The sequence below is a fragment of the Zootoca vivipara genome, chromosome Z (genome assembly GCF_963506605.1).
Source record: "Zootoca vivipara chromosome Z, rZooViv1.1, whole genome shotgun sequence".
Classification (NCBI taxonomy): domain Eukaryota; kingdom Metazoa; phylum Chordata; class Lepidosauria; order Squamata; family Lacertidae; genus Zootoca; species Zootoca vivipara.
The window spans coordinates 9,845,704-9,867,707 of NC_083294.1; the positions used below are offsets into that span (position 1 = coordinate 9,845,704).

The 22,004-nt window shown below is 42.4% G+C and overlaps 1 protein-coding gene across 13 annotated transcripts in view; it reads right to left on the reverse strand.

Moving 5' to 3' along the window:
- RALGPS1 (Ral GEF with PH domain and SH3 binding motif 1) overlaps positions 1-22,004 on the reverse strand; it is a 208,806-nt gene that overhangs the window by 165,326 nt on the left and 21,476 nt on the right. For 9 of the 13 annotated variants that reach the window (XM_060270380.1, XM_035113382.2, XM_035113380.2 and 6 more), the window contains 4 exons: positions 12,749-12,834; positions 5,499-5,622; positions 2,274-2,381; positions 858-908 (listed from right to left, as the gene is read on the reverse strand). In XM_060270380.1, the coding sequence (XP_060126363.1) occupies positions 858-908; positions 2,274-2,381; positions 5,499-5,555 (216 nt within the window). In that variant the 5' untranslated portion in view covers positions 5,556-5,622; positions 12,749-12,834. Of the gene's footprint in view, positions 1-857; positions 909-2,273; positions 2,382-5,498; positions 5,623-6,172; positions 6,229-12,748; positions 12,835-22,004 lie in introns of all 13 variants that reach the window. The other 4 variants (XM_035113375.2, XM_035113374.2, XM_060270384.1 and 1 more) reach the window with 3 other exon arrangements.

Genomic DNA, 22,004 nt, shown 5'->3' on the forward strand with positions numbered 1-22,004 from the left:
GCTCCTTTCCTCGGTTTTATTTTCCTCGTTCCGCCCAGACACTGAGGTCCAGTGCCGAGGGCCTTCTGGCGGTTCCCTCCTTGCAAGAAACCAAGTCACAGGGAACCAGGCAGAGGGCCTTCTTGGTAATGGCACCCGCCCTGTGTAACACAAAAAACAACTACCAGACTTTTATAAGACATCTGAAGGCAGCCCTGTTTAGGGAAACTTTTAATGTTTGACACACTATTGTATTTTAATATTTTGTTGGAAGCCGCCCAGAGTTATTCCTCAGCAGCAGCAGTAAACACAGTGGTACAAAATTGAGCAAATGACTGAGTGGCACAAGAAGTGTCCCTGAAATCTGCTATGACTTCCATTTACATACTGCTGCTTGTTCATATTCTCCAACATGCCAGAGAAAAAATTATGATGGGCCCCATCCTGCTTCCTCTGCCTGTAATGTTTTCTTCTATGGAAAGAGATAGTAGGGAGAGAGGTTGAGTTCTCATCCTGTTGGGAATTTAAAATGATTGGGCTTCTCTTGCAGCTCCTCTCTTTGCCCTTGGGGGAGGTGTATATGATTGATTGATTGATTGATAGCATTTATAGGAGTGGGGGAACTTTCAGCACAAGAGGCACATGAAAAATCTCAGAGGGGACCCAGCTTCTCAGAAACATTATTTGCATTTCTTGATGCAGGTTAAATGGTCGCTTTGCACTTACAGTCTTTATATAGGTACTTCACTGTACAGCGCTAGGTACAGTTTGGGTCTTATGTTAATAACAGTTCTTTTCCCTTGAAATACATATAAAGTTATCCAAATGGTCATTGTTGACTTCCAACATTTATTAAAAGTTAATATCAGGGCACATACCTCTGGCTGAATAGCTTTAAACACAGGCATATCCATCAATGTAATCTGACTCTGTAACAAAAGTTAGAGAAAGAACAATTACAAATTTACAAATACTTGATTCTGTGCTAGTCCAAGATACTTTTGCCCAAGACAGAAAATTCTAACAACACTCAGGCCCCGGATCATGTGTGCATAGTCTTCAGGAAAGTTGGTATTGTACAAAAAATCTTCACACTGCTGTGATGAAATACACTGTTAAAGTAATTTTTGATTCAATAGCTCACTTCTGACACTTTTAAAGAGCTCCTTTCCCCACATTATTGACCAAACAAGGCAACAAGGGTTGTGTGACATCCAGCTAAATTTTGCTCATTACTCAATAGACCCATTGAAATTAATGTACCTAAGTTGGTTGTGTCCATCACTTTCAATGGCTCTACTCTGTGTAAGACTAACATTGGAAATTATTCACAGGTACTGCAATGTAGAGATTCAGCTTTCTATCCAATGTTAGTTATATTTAGAGTAGATCCAGTAAAACATAGTATGATACATCCTTAAGTGCAGAGTCACAGAAGGGAAAGGCTTTATATGTTGCTTCCTCAATTTAATTTTAGTTTTTCCATCTGTAATTCCTAGGCTATAGTTCCCTTTCTCTTCTTGTGTATTTTTCTAATAGTAAACCTCATTTAACTGAAATAAAGGCAAAGTAGCTGACTGCTTTGGCTACTGCCTTTTCAGTTTAGTCAGAATCCCTCCCGGTCACGTTATCTCTGCTTAAATCCCCAGTGTCTGTCATATCAGACAGAGAAGCAGTTCCATTTTTCTAGAAAAAGAAGTGCCAGAAATCACCATGAACACCTCCCTCATTCTTTTAAAATGGCAATGGTGCCCACCTGAGAGGTGTTGAAACTGAGTTCTAGCAAGTTCCAACTGGAAAAAAGGCTTGCGGAGAAGTCCTGTGTTGTTGGTTTAAATAAAAAAGAAAAACAACCACGCACACACAAACAAAACAAACAAACAAATACCTAAATATAAAAAATAAGGCAGTAAAGATCCTCTTTACCTAAACTGCTCCAATGCCTGGAGGAAGGGAGAAAATGTTGTCAATGGTGGGTGGACATGCTGCTGAAGCCTCTCCAGAAGCCCCAGATACCTGAGTGCTATGTTTCCACTTCTGCATTCACATTTTGAAAAAAGTTTTCTATAAAAGTGAACATGGTGCTGTGGCTACAGCTTAGGAGAAGCTTCACTGAAAAAAGTGGTAGTTATGCTGCAACTGGGCATAAGAATTAAAAACTTTATATGTAAATCAAGTAAACCCCCAAGATATCTTGCTGAACACTAATTTACTTCAGAAATTTGAATGAGAACCTATTCTTACGATCATGTCAATACTTGTAGTACAAATATGAAATCAGTAATTTTACTTACTGCAAACTCCTCCGGAGTTACTTTCAATACGTCAAATACAACTGCATCATAGCTTTTATGGGCATAATCTGAACTCCGTCCTTCCAGAGAGTCAGAACTGCTGCTGCCCTATGGAAAGGGATGGGAGGAATAGATTTACATGAAACCAGAAATTTGCCAGTCAGCTAAATAATGATTGTGTTCACAAAGACTTAAAGAGTTAAAGGGTTGGGCTAAGCAGCCTGCCATTAATCACGAGGAGAATAACACAAGAGTTCTTCTGGATCAGACCAAAGGCCCATCTAGTCCAGCATCCTATTCTTACAGTAGCCAATCAGATGCCTAAGGGGAGGCCACAAACAGGACTTGAGTGCAATAGCACTTTTCACAGAAAATGAATTTCTGATTTCAAAAGTGGAGGTAGAACATGACTGATAGTCACTGATAGCCATATCCTCAATGACTTTGTCTAATCCTCTCTGAAAGCCATCCAAAAAGGTAATCACCATTATATCTTGGGGGAGTGAATAACATAATTTCACTTTGTAAAGAAGTACATTATTTTATCTGCCTTGGATCTTCAAGCATCCAGCTTCATTGGATGGCCCCAGGTTCTAGTATTATGAGAGAGGGAGAAAAAATGTCTTTCTCTTCACTTTCTTCACACCATGCAAAATCTTCTATACCCCTATCCTGTTCCCCCTTTTGTTTTTTCAAAACAAGAAATCCCCAAATGCTGTGGTGGTAAATGGGCAGGCAGGCAGTGATGGCAGCAAGAAGAGGAAGTGACTAATTGGGCACACACCTATATCTGCAAATATTTGTGACATAATCTAAGTTGAATAGAACTAGATATTGGGGAATATGACCAAAGTCTTTTGGTTACTGGACACACTTTAGAAAATCCTAAGCAAATATACTAAGCTGTAAGTCCCATTGAACTCAGAACCTACTTCTGAGTAAACATGCTTATGATGACATAGTAAACAGTTGTGAAAACTAAATAAAATGGAAGGAGGCTACTGTTTTTAATAAATACGGGAATTCACACAGATCATTCTCTGTTACATTAAACAGAAAACACTCTATTTAGTCTGAGGTTTCCCTTCAGATTCCCAGAAATATAACTGTTCACCAGTAAGCTATTCAAAACCATGCAGGAAGACTGTGGCAAAATCAGAATTATGTATTAGATCTATTGAATATGAACTTAGACCCTTAATCACAAAGGAACCTTTTCAAATTTCAAGAGTTTCTAATGGACATTACAGATTTACTGTAACTTCTCAATATAATATAAGATGCACTCTCACCTACCACTCAAAAAGTAGAAAACCCAGCTAGTAGTTAGGTTCTTACAATTTTGGGACATGGTATAAATCCTAACCACGAGATGACAGTCTTCATTGCTCATCCTTTTCAAATGTTTTCAACTGAGTGACTTTATTTTTCAGCATGAATAATACTAAATTATTGAAATGAACTACAGAGTTCTGTTGTCTATTTTTTCATGTAAGTTGCAGGTTTAAATCCACTGTAAATTCCAGTACAGCTCTGTACAGCTTTTCCACAGAAAGCTGAAGTGAACAGAACTCAACAAAATGCATTGTTTTCCATAATCTTGTATTATTATTTCCAGCCTTCCAAGGCTTGGAGATCTCATGAAAAACATGCAAAAAGACATACTCTATGGAGTCGAGTAGAGGGACACAGGTGGCACTGCGGGTTAAACCACTCAGCCTAGGGCTTGCTAATCAGAAGGTTGGTGGTTTGAATCCCCGCGACGGGGTGAGTTCCCGTTGCTCAGTCCCAGCTCCTGCATGTCAAAGCATGTCAAAGTGCAAGTAGATAAATAGGTACCGCTCCAAGCGGGAAGGTAAATGGTGTTTCCGTGCGCTGCTCTGGTTTGCCAGAAGCGGCTTTGTAATGCTGGCCACATGACCTGGAAGCTGTACGCCGGCTCCCTCGGCCAATAATGCGAGATGAGCGCCGCAACCCCAGAGACGGTCACCACTGGACCTAATGGTCAGGGGTTCCTTTACCTTTATGGAGTCGAGTGCACAATAGAGTTAAATTTATCCCTGCAATATCCCCAAAACTGGTTCTTTCTGATTCATAACAGGAGAAAAGAGATCATAGCTGCTAATACATGACTGTTTCAGTTCTACAGACATTTCACATACTCATTTACCACTTTCCCCTTCCTTCTGTATATGGAATCCCTTCCAAGTATGGGATCACATGGAAAAACATTAACATGGAGACAGAAGGCATTCCACACTATGCATGCAGACTGCCTTTTCCCATTCAATAAACAAAGCTGCAAAAGTGCCGTATGTCACACATGTACGGTATCAGAGCTCCTAGACATCAGAGCTTATTAGACATTCTTGGATCAGGAAACAGAGTGCAAGTTGGGTACTAAGGCGCACCAATCATCTGCACTGTGTACCCTGAAGCCCCGCCCTTGAAGAACAGCATCACCAGGCTACAGAAGTAGCTGGTTCCAGGGGCAAGAGTATTTGGGGAACTGTTGCAACAGCAGGTGACATCCAAATAGGATCTTTGCTTTTGGGACGTAACAAAGGCATGGACCCACTTTCTGATTGAACCTCCAGGAAGAGAATAAACTGGGTACTCTCATGAGTGATGAGGGGCTGGTAGCAATGAGTGAATAGGGTTGCTGCTGTTGCTTTCGTTAATTTGTTTTTGCTATCATGTAATGTATTTTGTGTTTTTATGTTGTAAACCACACTGTGATCTTTGGATGAAGGACAGTACATAAATTTAATAAGTAATAATTTCACTAATATAAGCATTTTAATGCATACTTTACCAAGGTATACACATTTTTGTACAAATTACTTGGCTGAAGAATGGCACGGCAAATTTCAGAGAAGTGTGAACTTTGGAGGATGTCCGTGTTTCAGTTTATATATTGTTTCAGAAAGGGCAAATTAGGTAGGTTTGTCTTTAAAGGAGAACTGAATCAAATGTCTTCCCTACCCCTGTATTGAGATCTCAGTTTGTTCCCCATTTGGCCTCTCCTTAATCTTCAGGTCCCAGCACCCCTGCCCATTAGCCACGTTGGCTGCAGCTGTAATGTTCAATTTACATTATCTGTAAAATACATTCAAGTATGATACTAGGCAAGACAAATAAATGGCAGAAAGTCTTAGAGAGATGCCAAAATAAACGACAATTAATTTAAAACCTACAAATGGTAACAGAATAACAAATGTGTACCTCTGGTGTGGCGGAGGTCACTGTCACGTTGGCCATGAGGCCATTCCTTTTATACATACTCTTCTTTAGGATGCAGGAAATTTCAGCTCAGCCACCGCTGGTGACACAAGAGGATGGAGAACTGCTGCAAGAAAAAATCATTTTATGAGAAACTGATTGATTTAAGAGAGGCCACCAGTGAGGAGCACAAGATCATTATTGAGGCCACACCAAGATTATTTGCAAAGTGTACCATATATCAAGTGAGAGGACACCTGCTTCTTTATGTTCCAATTCAACCCTTAATACTGGCTGAGCAATCTCTTCAGCCTTCATGTTTGTATTAAAGGACACTGAGGGAGGCTTTGTCAACCAGTAAACACTCCTCTTTGTAGATGCTGAATGCCCAAACTGAGTAATATCCAACGTTACTGGGTAATATCCAACGTTAATAGATCGATTGAAATTAATGGATTTAGGTCCACTGACTTAAAGTATCCACCCCAAGTATGAGAATCAGGTATCATCCTCTGTATTTTTGATAGTGGTTGATGTCAGAACATACTCTGCCTTTTGGGAAGGAAAGGGGATTTTTTTTATTAAAAAAAAATCACAATTGCATACATAAGAAATGTACTTAGTTCTCAATGAAATCTATGAACTCAAAGTTGTGTGAACTCACAAGCAACACTTACCATCATATTCTGGAAAGGCAAAACAAATACAAGGATGATGTGAGTACATCTTGCTCCTGAAGAAAACCAAATTTATTAACAGTCCCACTTACAGAACACAATGTGTTCCCTATAAATCATTTGTTAGGCAAACATTCACCTAACAAGTCAATATTTCCATTGATTGCTATGCAAAAACTTCTAATACAGTAGTACCTCTGGTTATGCAACTCTCTGGTTACATAAACCTCAGGATGTGAGGTTTCACCAGGATCCAACCGGACTTCCGGAATGGAACCCATCCGCAACCGGAGGTACCACTGTATGTTCCTGGACATGGAATTTGACCTCAAAAAGGGGGAAAAGGGCATTCTGGATCCTATTGTTCTAGGATTCAGCTCAGTACATAACAGGGGGGAAAGGAAAATCCAGGAAAAGCACTCTCTGATTTGTCCAGTTGTTTCCCCTACCTCCATCCCTTCAATATATATACAGGCTATATGTAATTTTTATCATTTGTCCCATAAATATTACTAATTTTTAGCAGGGTGTATTCATAGTGTTGAGGGATGCAGGTGGCGCTGTGGGTTAAACCACAGAGCCTAGGGCTTGCTGATCAGAAGGTCAGCGGTTTGAATCCCTGCGACGGGGTGAGCTCCCGTTGCTCGGTCCCAGCTCCTGCCAACCTAGCAGTTCGAAAGCACGTCAAAGTGCAAGTAGATAAATACAGTGGGAAGGTAAACGGTGTTTCCGTGTGCTGCTCTGGTTCGCCAGAAGCGGCTTTGTCATGCTGGTCACATGACCTGGAAGCTGTACGCCGGCTCCCTCGGCCAATAATGCCGAGTCCCTTTACCTTTACCTTTTTTATTCATAGTGTTAATATGAGGCCCAATAGCTGTTAGCTTTTGAAACAGAGTTGGTGGTCTTGAGAGACATAAAGGTAGAAGAGCCTATTGAATGTGATGTGTCTTTTTCTTGGAAATTAACTTTAACCTACTGAAAAGCTATTCAACCTCTTGACACTCCTAAAGAACCCCCTGCCCACAATGACACAACATCCAACTGCTCTTGGGCACTGCAAACAAGATGTTCATTATGTTGCAACAACAATCTACAGTTCTGTGAAATGCCAGAGATTTCTCACGTTTGCCACAGCTGTTACAGTTCCAAAGCCAACACCATCCGTGTCCCCTCAAAATATATGTCATTTTGCCTGATTAATAATTTTGTGCCACACAACATGAGTGCTCATTTTTGTACGTAGATAGCAATATCAAAGAATACTGGGTTACACCCAATTCAAGTCCTACTTAGAACAGACCCACTGAAATTAATAAACATGAATTAATTTGTTGTCTATGTCCATGGAGTTTTATTGGCAGGGATACTGGAGTGGCTTGCCAGTTCCTGCTCCAGGTGGATCACGTTTAGTCAAAACTCTCCACTATGACCTGTCCATCTTGGGTGGCCCTGTCCATCTTGGGTAGCCCTGCATGGCATAGCTCATAGCTTCTCTGAGTTGTTCAAGCCCCTTCGCCACAACAAGGCAGTGATCCATGAAGATCAAATCTATCCATTCTGAAGGAAATCAGCCCTGAGTGCTCACTGGAATGACAGATCCTGAAGCTGAGGCTCCAATCCTTTGGCCACCTCACGAGAAGAGAAGACTCCCTGGAAAAAAACCCTGATTCTGGGAAATATTGAGGGCACAAGGAGAAGGGGACGACAGAGGACAAGATGGTTGGACAGTGTTCTCAAAGCTACCAACATGAGTTTGACCAAACTGCAGGAGGCAGTGGAAGATAGGAGTGCCTGGCGTGCTCTGGTCCATGGGGTCACGAAGAGTAGGTCACACGACTAAACGACTAAACAACAACAAGCCATTAATTTAGTGAGTGTACTCTGAGTAGAACTCAGCTGGATAAAATCCAGAATATTTATTGCACAGATTCACACATGGGCCATGAGAATCACTTTTCAAATTTCATTCTCAGAACTACAGGTTGGTGTAACAATTCTAGTTCACAGACTCTAGTTTCCCTCATTATGCAGTCTGCAAATTATTATTATTTTCAAAATGAGGCAAAGAAAATTTTTCCTTACAGAATGACTTATTCCTGAATCTTTATTATGTTCTGAATTGGCAAATATTTGTTATAGCTGACAACATATATTTATGAAAATAAAGTAGGGTTGCCATATTTCAAGAGGTGAAAATCCAGACACAAAAAGATGTTGAGCTTTTATAGGGCAATCGCCCGATAGCCACCAAGCCAGAGCCACGCATACCAGAGCCCCAACCTGAACTACAGCTTGGGGCCACCCATGCCAGAGCCAGAGCCTAAACCAGAAATGCCCATACACCATTAAAAAAACACACACCCAAATTTGCTTTAAAATGTAAAATCCCCTCCCCAGATGGGCATGTAAGGTAAAGGGACCCCTGACCATTAGGTCCAGTCGTGACCAACTCTGGGGTTGCGGTGCTCATCTCGCGTTATTGGCCGAGGGAGCCAGCATACAGCTTCCAGGTCATGTGGCCAGCATGACAAAGCCACTTCTGGCGAACCAGAGCAGCACACGGGAAAACACCATTTACCTTCCCGCTGTAGCGGTACCTACCGTATTTATCTATGCGCAGGGGGACACATATCCCTGAACATTTTGTGAAGCTAAGTTTCGCTTCATTGAGGGGCAGTATTTCAATATGAATAGGAAAATGAGAGTACCTTTAAATTTATTTTGGGGGGGAAAGCACTAACAATACTTGGCAATAACTGTTCAGAAGCAGGCAAGGACATGATAACCTTTGTTATATTATCATTATTATTACATATCCCTTTATATGAAATGGCTGCTGAAAATGAGCCAATGAGGTGGAAGAACTTAAAAATATGGTTTTCATATCAGAAACACTAAATATTCCCTTTCCTCTCTTCTGTCCACCTCCTGACTGTATTTTTGGTGTGTGTAGGCTCAAATAATGTTCTCATGAAAGCAAAAGAAAATTCCATATGTGACCTTGTATCAAATCCAGCTTGAGTTCTGGCTTTCAATGATACAAGTAAACCAATTAAATGATACAAGGAAGCATCATGGAAAACTTAATGAGAGCACCAGTTCTAAAAGAACCAATATAACTTCCCCCAATACTAAGCAGTTGTTTCAAAGAAAGAGTTCAACTTGAGGAGCTTCATACAAAATAAACAGGAGATTTGCTCCAAACATGTGTATGCCTGATCTAAAATGCATACATTACATTTGCCTAAAATGTGCCATTTTAAATGGGACTTACCAGACACTATGTACTTAGCAGATCTTTTTCTGAGCCAAACTGCTGAAATAACCCCTTTCTGTCAGAGTAGGTTTCTCTGGCACACACAAAAAGTAGCAAAGGTGTTGTTGTGATAGAAAGGTGCATGGTAAGGAGAAAGTGGCAACAGAGTGCTTTTTCTTCCTCTTTTAATACAATAAAGCTAAAAAGGGTCAGTCTTCATATAGTGCAGGCATAGGCAAACTCCGACCCTCCAGATGTTTGGGAATACAATTCCCATCCTCCCTAGCTAACAGGACCAGTGGTCAGGGATGATGGGAATTGTAGTCCCAAAAATCTGGAGGGCCGGAGTTTGCCTATGCCTGATATAGGGCATAGTTGTGGGATTTGCTTTGATGTAGTGATGGCTACAACCTGAAGGACTTTAAAAGAGATTTAGACAAATTCATGGAAGATAAAGCTAGCAATGGCTACTAGCTACAATGGCTTTGACCCATACCTCCACTGTCTGAGGCAGTATGCCTCTGAATACCTGTTGCTGGGAATCACAACTGGGGAGAAGTGCTGTTGCACTCAGGTCAGGCTTACTGGCTTTCCATAGTTGAGGATATTGAAATGATAACTCATTTTTTAAATGCAACATATTCAACCATGAACTCCAGGCACATGAGGGGAGCCTGCAAGAGGGAGAGGAGGGAGAAGGAGGGAATCGGATGGTTCATGAGGCCAGTATGGTGAGTGTGAGGCGATGGTTGAACCTGACAAGGCAACTTCTTCTTGCCTGGGCTGTGGCCAGTGTAAGTCCTACTTGGCAGGAGACCCATTGGAAGATAGTGAGGCAACTGTGACCCGTTGAACCCAGTGGGTTCTACTCTTGAGCAGAACTTTGTTGGGCGAAGCCCATCCTCATTCTCATTGGGTTGTAGGCAGTATTGAGTCCTGCTTGATTGGAAATCCATTGAAATAGGTAGGTAATAGATGGGAAATAAACTGTAGTAGTAGTAGTAGTAGTAGTAGTAGTAGTAGTAGTAGTAATCGTATCCAAGAGGAGATCTGCTGAAATTGATGGGTGTGGCTGACTCAGGGATCACTGACCTCCAATGGGTCTTCCCTGAGTAGGATAAAACCAATTTATATTGGATTGTAGCAAGTGTTAATCTCACTCAGTGTAGGCCCATTGAAATTGATGGTTATGACTGACAGTGTCATTGTTCTCCAGTAAACCAGTCGGGGGTTAGAACTTAGCAAGACGGAGCTCCTCAACAACCTTTAAAACCAAGGAAGGAAGGTGTCCTGGTGACATGTGCAGTGGCCTGGGAAGGAACTCCCACTTAAGTGGGGATTCCCCTGTATCACACAGGGAAGTCGCAGAAATAATGTAAAGGGAGCTGTGGACTCAAGGAAGCCATGGATTCAAAAAGGCTGAAAATCCCTAAAGTAACTTGTTTATTGAAACTTTGAATTTATGCCTCAATAGCTCAGTTGGTTAGAGCATGGAGTTGATAATGCAAAGGTTGCAGATTTGATCACCATATGGGACAGCTGCATATTCCTGCATTGCAGGGGGTTGGACTAGATGAGTCCCTTCCAACTCTAGAATTTTTTGGTTCTATGATTTGTTATATATTGGAGAAAGAATCCATGAAAATGTACATACAGTATTGTATTAAGAGACACTCTTAGATAGATAGCATTGTTTTGATATGGTGACTTTATTTATTCTCAATTGGATTGTTAAATGGAAAAAATACTGTAGGTTATACTGTATTTACTTGAATATAATGTGCCATTAAATTTAACGTGCACCTCAATTTTCAAAACCTTTAAACCCAAAAAGTATTTGATGGCAAATGTAAATGCGCCATCAAATCTAATGCGCACCCTAATTTCCATGATGTAATTTGGCCAAAAAAGGTGTGCAATAAAATTGAGTAAATATGGTATATTGTTGTTGAGATATAATTGGCTCTTGAGCAATAAGAATATAAGGTCTCATGGTTATGAAAATGTATTTTAATATATGGTCGAATATATTTCCAATGTATATATTTCTAATGACAAACATATTTTTCAACAGAAGGCTACTCATTTTTCTACACATTTATGTTATTGAAAATTTCATAGCTCTTTATACAAAAGCAGTATCAGGAATCCTAAAGCTTTCAAAAATAATTTTCAAATCAAAACCATTATAGTTTACATTTAAATTTGATGGCCCTGACAAACAAATGGTTCTTCATACATTTGTTACATTAAAAAAAAAACTAGACTTGCCATGAACTACAAAAACAGAATCCTAAAACCTTATCTTGTTCAGCAGTGCCATCTAGTGAATAAAAAATAGAAATGCTGGAACTCAGTATTTGGAAAACCAGTGGTAGCATAATCCACACTACAGTGAATAAGTTTGGAGACCAATAGTAACAGCATACATTCATGGTTCAACAAAAATATAGGAGTGCCTAGCATTGGTCTCCAATTTCAATGCCTGCACAATCAATTTTAGTAATTCTCTGTTGGCTTCAAGTTTGTGATTGGGGGAAACATCAGGAAACCCTTTCCCTTTTCTTGTATAAAATTGGTGGTGCACAGGATGAGGGCCAAACAACTGAGTCTGAGTTCTAGTAAGACAGAAGTACTATAGGTGAGCTGTTCCCAAGCCCAGACAACTGGCCAATTGCCTGCTTTGTACAAGGTCACTCTCCCCCTTCATAGTTTAAGGGGGCTGCTGGGTCCATTCTGTCACTAGGGACCGAAGAGACCTTAGGTCTCATGAGGAGATATGTTCTGGACTTTATAGGAATTGGGCCTTTAGTGTAACAGCACCTGCCCTTTGGAACTCCCTCCCATTACTATCAGACACGTTCTGTCTCTATTGCTTTTCAGTGCCAATTGAACACCATCCTTTCCCAACAAGCCTTTTTAGAATAAATTTTTAACCCAGTCTTTATTTGTAGTGGACTTGAAATGGTTTTAAAATACTTTTATTGTTACATCAGTTCAGGATGTTTTGTGGGAAGCAATTCATATAAGGTAGCAAATTGGCTTCCAATAGATTCTTGAAGTTCCTCATTTGATACTTCCAATGTTCCAAGCATGGAAAGCCTTTTGTTAGAAACTAACAGAACATAAAAAACATGCATTTCCCTATGTTTGCTATATTCAAATCTCATACATTATTCAGATTCTCATCCTGCAAAAATATTTCAAGCCTCAATAGCTTTAGTTCAATATGAGATTCTAAAAATGCCTCTGTACTATGCTGCCACTCTTCTACAAATCAGTTTCCTCTTCAGTGATAAAATGAAAGCAGATTAACTTACCCATTATGTATTTTCCTTTCCAGTTTTAAGTACCAATAGTCAAACACAAATGAAGTCTTGCAGCACATCTTTCAGAATGGACATTACTGGAAAGGGAAAATAATAATAAATAATATTATATATAATGGCAATAGTACTATTTTATATTTATGCTTTATTTTATGTAAACCACTTTGGGCAGAAATGTATCTGTGGGAAATGGATATATAAATAGACTAGGCTTAGACCATAGGGTTTTCTTCTATTTGTTCCTCAACAGTCAACCAACTTGTGACTTTTATGTATCCCGTTAGGCAAGTATGGAATATAATTAAATCAACTGTCCAGAGTAAAACCTTTTTATCTGATGCTGCCTTCAATATGCGAGTTCCTCGGGGCTCAATTTTATCCCCTGTGCTATTTAACATCTACATGAAACTGCTGAGTGGGTCACCCTAAGTTATGGAGTACATTGTCAGTAATATGCTGATTACACACAGCTCTACTTCTCCTTTACATCTGCAGATGAGGCAGTGGATGTGCTAGACCAGGCACCCCCAAACTTGGCCCTCCAGATGTTTTGGGACTACAACTCCCATCATCCCTGACCACTGGTCCTGTTAGCTAGGGATGATGGGAGTTGTAGTCCCAAAACGTCTGGAGGGCAGAGTTTGGGGATGCCTGTGCTAGACCGTTGTCTTGCCTTGGTAATGGATTGGATGAAAGCCAAGAAACTGAAGCTTAATCCAAATAAGACTGAGGCACTGTTAATGAATGGCTCCCTAGACCGGATGGGTAGGACGTTGCTTGCTCTTGATGGGGTTACACTTCCTCTGAAGGAGGGGGTATGTAGCTGGGAAGTACTCCTGGATCCTTTGCTGTTGTTTGAGGCTCAGGTGATCTTGGTAGCGCAGACTACATTCCATCAGCTTCAGCTGGTGACCCAGCTGCACCCCTATCTGGACAGGGATAGACAAACTTCTGTTGTTTATACTCTGGTAACTTCTAGGTTGGATTACTGCAACACGTTATATGTGAGGCTGATTTTGAAGATGGTTCAAAAACCAGCTGGTCCAGAAACCATCGCAGAGGCATTATGGTTTGAGCAAATGACACCAATCCTGGTCTGACTGCACTGACTGCCAATTAGCTTCCAGGCCCAGTTCAAAGTGCTGGCTTATTCAATTTTGATTTGTACATTTTTGCCTGTCTACTAGGTGTTAGGTATACCTATATAACATTTTCATATAACATATAAAACACGCTGTAACATATAACATGCTGTAAATTTTATATCCATATTCCACAATTGTTCCCATGCCTCCAATTCTATGTTGTGCCCAATATTTTTTGCCCACTATGTCATAGAGGATTTCACTTGTTAAGTCTTTTGTTTGCCATTCCAATAGCATCTTATACATTTTAGACATCACTTTAACATAACAATCTAACAGGTCTCTCTATGGTTGAGATACTTGTCCCCCAAACTCCCGTTTCTTATCCTTTTTGAATTCTTTGTTCATTGTAGTTTGTTATGTGAATGCTGCCACCGTCCCCTCCCACACCTCCCAGTGCAAAACTGGAATGTGTGTCTTCTAGCTCATGCTCATGAGAGCATAATGCCCCAAAATGGGATGTCCCAGACAGTTGACAGGTATGTGCCACAGACCCCCTAGGTGGGTTATGTGGACCCCTACCACCAATATGGAACCATTGGTATAGAGAGGTATCTTCTCCTTGTTACCATATGGTTACTTATTAACCAGAGTAAAAAAATTCCCCAAGGCAACCCACTTCCTGAAAAATTAATTTACATGGAATGAAGAAAAAATAATTTTCAGGGAACATTTTAAATTCATTTGAATAGATCATGGCAGTTGTACAAACTTGTGCTTTTGTTTTTACAATGTGAACTATGTCATCATTCAGGACATAACACAATTTGCTGCCTTTTCAACTTGCAACTAAAAGGAGGAAGTCAGAGACAAAGGCTTTCTGAACTAACCCATTGGAGCACAAATAGGTATGTTACACCTAATCTTACAATATACTCAACATACAGCTTTTAAACTACTCTTCCAACAATATTGCAAACTATAAACATTTGATGCTTCAGATGCTACAAATCATCTGCAGTAGATGAGATTTTGATCACCTGCAACTGCTTTCCTGCACACACTTTTATAATCTGTTTTAAAAGCCGTATTTTCAGACTGGAAGAACCTCAGCTCCCTAATATACAGTATGTCCAAGCTCCCTAATATACAGTATGTCCAAGCTCCCTAATATACAGTATGTACACAAAACATAACTGACCTGCATTTCTTCACTTAACTCAAAGGAAATGAAACTGTAAAACTGAACCACTGAAAAGTTTTTGCACAGTCCTTACCCCCATTTCTTAACCTTGACTTCCTTTATCTGATTAACCGCTTTGGCTGACAAAGAGCTTTGGACTGGCAAGTAGCCTTGCCCTTACCACCCACCCTTGCTACCCTTCAACTCATCAGCCAGGGACAGAAGGAGGAAATATAATAATAATAATAATAATAATAATAATAATAATAATAATAATAATAATACTTTATTATTTATACGCCCTTCTGGCTGGGTTTCCCCAGCCACTCTGGGCGGCTTCCAACTGAATATTAAAACAGTACAGCATTAAACATTAAAAACTTCCCTAAACAGGGCCGCCTTCAGTTGTCTTCTAAAAGTAAAATAGTTACTTATTGCCTTGACATCTGCTGGGAGGGCGTTCCACAGGACGGGTGCCACTACCGAGAAGGCCCTCTGTCTGGTTCCCTGTAACCTCACTTCTCGCAATGAGGGAACCGCCAGAAGGCCCTCGGTGCTGGATCTCAGTGTCTGGGCTGAATGGTGGGGGTGGAGACACTCCTTCAGGTATACTGGACCGAGGCCGTTTAGGGCTTTAAAGGTCAGTACCAACACTTTGAATTGTGCTCAGAAACGTACTGGGAGCCAGTGTAGGTCTCTCAGGACCGGTGTTATGTGGTCCCGGAGGCCACTCCCAGTCACTAGTCTAGCTGCCACATTCTGGATTAATTGCAGTTTCTGGGTCACCTTCAAAGGTAGCCCCACGTAGAGCACATTGCAGTAGTCCAAGCAGGAGATAACCAGAGCAGTGGTTCCCAACAGGTGGTCCGGGGACCCCCAGGGGTCCGCGAGCTATGCCAGAGGGGTCCGCAAGATGCTATTAGAATAAAAAATATATTAAATATATTTCGTATGATAACAGATTTTTTGTTTTGGCTGCTTCCTGCATGAGCAGAGTCTAGAGCAAAACTAGAATTAGATAGAGGCAGTAGTTCTGCTGTATGCCGTTAGGTGGCGCTTTACAAACACTACTGTTTTGCAAAGAGGCAGCGCGCGCATTCTACTAACGCTCACCTCCCCAAGATGCTTTGCGCGCGTCGGCTTCATTTGTGCGCTACTGCGCAGGTACCTTGTCTTCTCCATTCCCCTCCCTCCTCCCTGGCGCGCGCTGCCTCTTTGCAAAATAGTAGTGTTTGTAAACAAAGCGTTGTTTTTCGCGGAAGCTACAGTTCGCGTAGTTAAAAATGGACCGTTGGTTAAAAAGTGGTTCGTTAAAACGACAAAGGTCTACAGATGAAGAGGAAGAACTGTAAAAAACGTATAAATATAAAATATAAAAAGACTCTTAATTTGGCTCTCACTTTTTAATTTTAGGATTAGGAATTAACGGGGGTCCTTGTCACAATAGTGGCTCGATGAGGGGTCCTCGAGAAAATTTTGTTGGGAACCCCTGAACCAGAGCATGCACTACTCTGGCGAGACAGTCCGCGGGCAGGTAGGGTCTCAGCCTGCGTACCAGATGGAGCTGGTAGACAGCTGCCCTGGACACAGAATTAACCTGTGCCTCATGGTCCTCCAAAATGACTCCTAGGCTGTGCCCCTGGTCCTTCAGGGGCACAGTTACCCCATTCAAGACCAGAGAGTCCTCCACACCTGCCCGCCTCCTGTCCCCCACAAACAATACTTCTGTCTTGCCAGGATTCAACTTCAGTCCGTTAGCTGCCATCCATCCTCCAACCGCCTCCAGGCACTCACACAGGACCTTCACCGCCTTCACTGGTTCTGATTTAAGAGAGAGGTAGAGCTGGGTGTCATCTGCATACTGATGAACACCCAGCCCAAACCCCCTGATGATCTCTCCCAGCGGCTTCATATAGATATTAAAAAGCATGGGGGAGAGAACGGAACCCTGAGGCACCCCACAAGTGAGTGCCCAGGGGTCTGAACACTCATATCCCACCACCACTTTCTGAACACGGCCCAGGAGGAAGGAGCAGAACCACTGTATGACAGTGCCCCCAGCTCCCAGCCCCTCTAGACAGTCCAGAAGGATGTTATGGTCGATGGTGTCAAAGGCCGCTGAGAGATCCAGCAGAACTAGGAAACAGCTCTTACCTTTGTCCCTAGCTCGCTGGAGATCATCGACCAGCACGACCAAGGCAGTTTCAGTCCCATGGTGAGGCCTGAATCCCGATTGGAAGGGATCCAAATGGTCCGCTTCTTCCAGACGTGCTTGGAGTTGTTCAGCAACCACCCGCTCAATCACCTTGCCCAAGAATGGTAGATTTGAGACTGGGCGGTAGTTGGCCATACAGTGGTACCTCGGTTTATGAACACAATTGGTTCCGGAAGTCTGTTCATAAACTGAAGCGTTCATAAACTGAAGCAAACTTTCCCATTGAAAGTAATGGAAAGTGGATTAATCCGTTCCAGACGGGTCCGCGGAGTACTTAAACTGAAGCGTTCATAAACTGAAGCGAACTTTCCCATTGAAAGTAATGGAAAGTGGATTAATCCGTTCCAGACGGGTCCGCGGAGTACTTAAACTGAAATGTTCATAAACTGAAGCATGGGTGTAATTGGTTCCGGAAGTCTGTCCATAAACTGAAGCGTTCATAAACTGAAGCGAACTTTCCCATTGAAAGTAATGGAAAATGAATTAATCCGTTCCAGATGGGTCCGCGGTGTTCATAAACCGAAAATTCATAAACCGAGGTGTTCATAAACCGAGGTTCCACTGTATTGGCCGGGTCTAAAGATTTTTTTTTAAGAAGAGGTTTAATGACCGCCTCTTTCAGTGGGTCTGCGAAGGCTCCCTCATAGAGGGAAGCATTCAACACCCTGCGGAGCCCATTGCCCAGCCCTTCCTGGCTCACTTTTATTAGCCAGGATGGGCAAGGATCAAGGAGACAGGTGGTCGGTTTCACTCGTCCAAGCAGCCTGTCCACATCCTTGGAGGTAACAGATTGGAATTGATCCCATACAACATGACTAGACAGGGCTCTAGCACTCTCCCGCCCTGGCCCTGCTCCCACGGTGGAGTCTACCTCCTTCCGAATCTGAGCGACTTTATCTGCAAAAAACTTTGGAAAAGCATTGCAGGAGATCTTGGGGTCCCTACCAGGCCCTGATGATGGAGGTGGTTCCGATAGATTGCGAACCACCTGAAAAAGTCTCCTGCTGCTGTTTTCTGCAGATGCAATAGAAACAGTGAAGAAGATCCTCTTCGCCGTCACCATTGCCACTTGGTAGGCTCGATGTTGAGCTCTAACCCGTGTCCGGTCTGATTCAGAATGTTGAGCTCTAACCCGTTTCCGGTCTGTTTTCCGCCACTGGAGCTCTAGCCGTCTCAGCGATTGTTTCATCACCCTCAGCTCCGGGGAAAACCACGGAGCTGTCCGGGCTCCATGCAATCGGAGAGGGCGCTTCGGAGCCAGACAGTCAATAGCCCTTGTTAACTCCACATCATTACTATGAGATTAGAAAGGTTAAATAAAAAGGTGGCAACAGCAGCACAGAGGGAGAAGAGCTGGATGGCAAGAGGGGATCCTAGGAGGCAACTCCATTTTGGGTCCCTTAAGCATGGCAGGGTTCTGTCCAAAGATAAATGGTACAACCCTATGAAGAGGGGCATGGGTGTAGCCAGGATTTTTGTTAGGGGGGCAGGCCTTTTGTTGGGGGGGGCAGAAACTCAGTAAGCTATGTATATTTACTGTATTGCTTTTTATTGATGGGGCAGCTGCCTCTCTCTGCCCCCCTTGGCTATGCCAATGAAGAGGGGGACGCCTGGTGTTCAGGCACATCTCTATTGCTACCATAATTCATTAATCTTAACTACATTTGTAACAAAGTTCTCTAAAAGGCCTACAATAAATAATTGCACCCCCTTCATGGATCACTGCCTTGTCGTGGCGAAAGGGCTTGAATAACTTCAAGCAGGGCCGTCTCAAGCACGTCGGGCGCCTGGGCACGGAGATTGCTCCGGCACCCTCACCCCGCTCCGTTTTTTTGCCACGGTTGGTGGGCGGGCGCAGCGCGCAGCTCGGTTTCCGCGCGGCCCCTACCGGGCCAGCGCCCTGGCACCCCATGCCACCCAGACTACCCCTAGAGCCAGCCCTGACTTCAAGAAGCTATGAGCTATGCCGTGCAGGGCCACCCAAGATGGGCAGGTCTTAGCCGAGAGTTTAGACTAAATGTGATCCACCTGGAGAAGGAACTGGCAAACCACTCCAGTATTTTGCCAAGAAAAATCCATGGACATAAAAAAGGGAGAAGCTCTGGTTCATGGGGTCACAGAGAGTTGAACACGACTAAGACGACTAAACAACAACAACAACAAATAATTGCACACTGGCAATTGGGATAAAGCCAGGTACACATCTACTGCAGCACTGACTTGTGTGTGTTTATTATATTATTTTTAATTGTATGCTGTCAAAAAAGAGGGTAAATGTATCACAAAAACGGATAGGGACACATATGCAAAATATTTGCAGGTGCTAGTTTATATGCACAGATGCAAATTTAGAACTAATTACTTCAGTGTAAAGAGAAATACACTGTATCTCAACATAGTGAGCAAGACTATGACCAGGTGACCCATATCCCTGCTTATGCTACTGTCCAGGTGCTAACATTTGCCGGGCAACTTCAAAAAACCCTGTTCTTATCCTCCTAATGCTTATATTTAAAACAAGCTTTAACTGGACAGCCATTCAAATATAAGACTGTCCTCTGTAAAGGACACTCTAGTCCCAGAGGTAGGTGGCCAGGGTCTGAAAATAACTCCTCAAACATAGTACTTTAATGGCAGTAGCCCGTAGACACCATTCCTTCATGCAAAGAAGTGTTAATCACCTGCTAGACCAGTGATATGGAGAAGGAAATTTTCTGATGCTTTATTTTTCCACCAGGAAAAAAAATAGTTTCATAAGCTTATTACTAATAATGAACAGTAAAAGATGATGCTGTTAAGGTGCTATACCCAATATGCCAGCAAGTTTGGAAAACTCAGCAATGGCCAGAGGATTGGAGAAGATCAGTCTACATCCCAATTCCAAAGAAGGGCAGTGCCAAAGAATGCTCCAACTACCGCACAATTGCCCTCATTTCACACGCTAGCAAGGTTATGCTTAAAATTCTACAAGGCAGGCTTAGGCAGTATGTGGACCGAGAACTCCCAGAAGTGCAAGCTGGATTTCGAAAGGGCAGAGGAACCAGAGACCAAATAGCAAACATGCGCTGGATTATGGAGAAAGCTAGAGAGTTCCAGAAAAACGTCTACTTCTGCTTCATTGACTATGCAAAAGCCTTTGACTGTGTCGACCACAGCAAACTATGGCAAGTTCTTAAAGAAATGGGAGTGCCTGATCACCTCATCTGTCTCCTGAGAAATCTCTATGTGGGACAAGAAGCTACAGTTAGAACTGGATATGGAACAACGGATTGGTTCAAAATTGGGAAAGGAGTACGACAAGGTTGTATATTGTCTCCCTGCTTATTTAACTTATATGCAGAATTCATCATGCGAAAGGCTGGACTAGATGAATCCCAAGCCGGAATTAAGATTGCCGGAAGAAATATCAACAACCTCAGATATGCAGATGACACAACCTTGATGGCAGAAAGTGAGGAGGAATTAAAGAACCTTTTAATGAGGGTGAAAGAGGAGAGCGCAAAATATGGTCTGAAGCTCAACATCAAAAAAACCAAGATCATGGCCACTGGTCCCATCACCTCCTGGCAAATAGAAGGGGAAGAAATGGAGGCAGTGAGAGATTTTACTTTCTTGGGCTCCTTGATCACTGCAGATGGTGACAGCAGTCACGAAATTAAAAGACGCCTGCTTCTTGGGAGAAAAGCAATGACAAACCTAGACAGCATCTTAAAAAGCAGAGACATCACCTTGCCGACAAAGGTCCGTATAGTTAAAGCGATGGTTTTCCCAGTAGTGATGTATGGAAGTGAGAGCTGGACCATAAAGAAGGCTGATCGCCGAAGAATTGATGCTTTTGAATTATGGTGCTGGAGGAGACTCTTGAGAGTCCCATGGACTGCTAGAAGATCAAACCTATCCATTCTTAAGGAAATCAGCCCTGAGTGCTCCCTGGAAGGACAGATCGTGAAGCTGAGGCTCCAATACTTTGGCCACCTCATGAGAAGAGAAGAATCCTTGGAAAAGACCCTGATGTTGGGAAAGATTGAGGGCACTAGGAGAAGGGGACGACAGAGGACAAGATGGTTGGACAGTGTTCTCGAAGCTACGAACATGAGTTTGACCAAACTACGGGAGGCAGTGGAAGACAGGAGTGCCTGGCGTGCTATGGTCCATGGGGTCACGAAGAGTCGGACACGACTAAACGACTAAACAACAACAACAACAACAATAATGAACAGATGCCGAATACAAGTTCTCCTGCCTTCTGGCAGGCTCAGATTCACCTGGTATCAAGTAGGTGGATTCACCAACCTGCCAAAAGTGGCTCAGAGGGGTGAGCACTTTTTGATCTAGCCTGCCAGGGGTAAAAAAAAAAGGTTTCCCACTCCTTCTCTAGAGCTTTATAAAGTTTTCAAAATGCAAATCACCCTGATTTGCATATGAATATTTTCTAGAAAGTCCACATCACTGCTCTGGAGCTACTCAGAAAATCCCCTTTGGCCATCTTGAATCAGCCATGGTGGGTAGTTCAAAGGGAAAGGAGGAATATGCCATGGAGCATGTCCAAATGCTTTGGCAAGCCTAAATTAGTTCTGTGAGGGATGCACAAAAAAGACCACTCTTGCCCTTGCAATCAAATGATACCAGGATGCCATTAATGAAGTCTGGCATTTACATAAGGAATACTTGAATGCAGTCAGTAAAAGGCAATTAACAAGATTTGATTTCACTAACAGCTGGAGTTCTAACCCTAACAAAAATCTTTCTTTAAAAAGGCCTTCT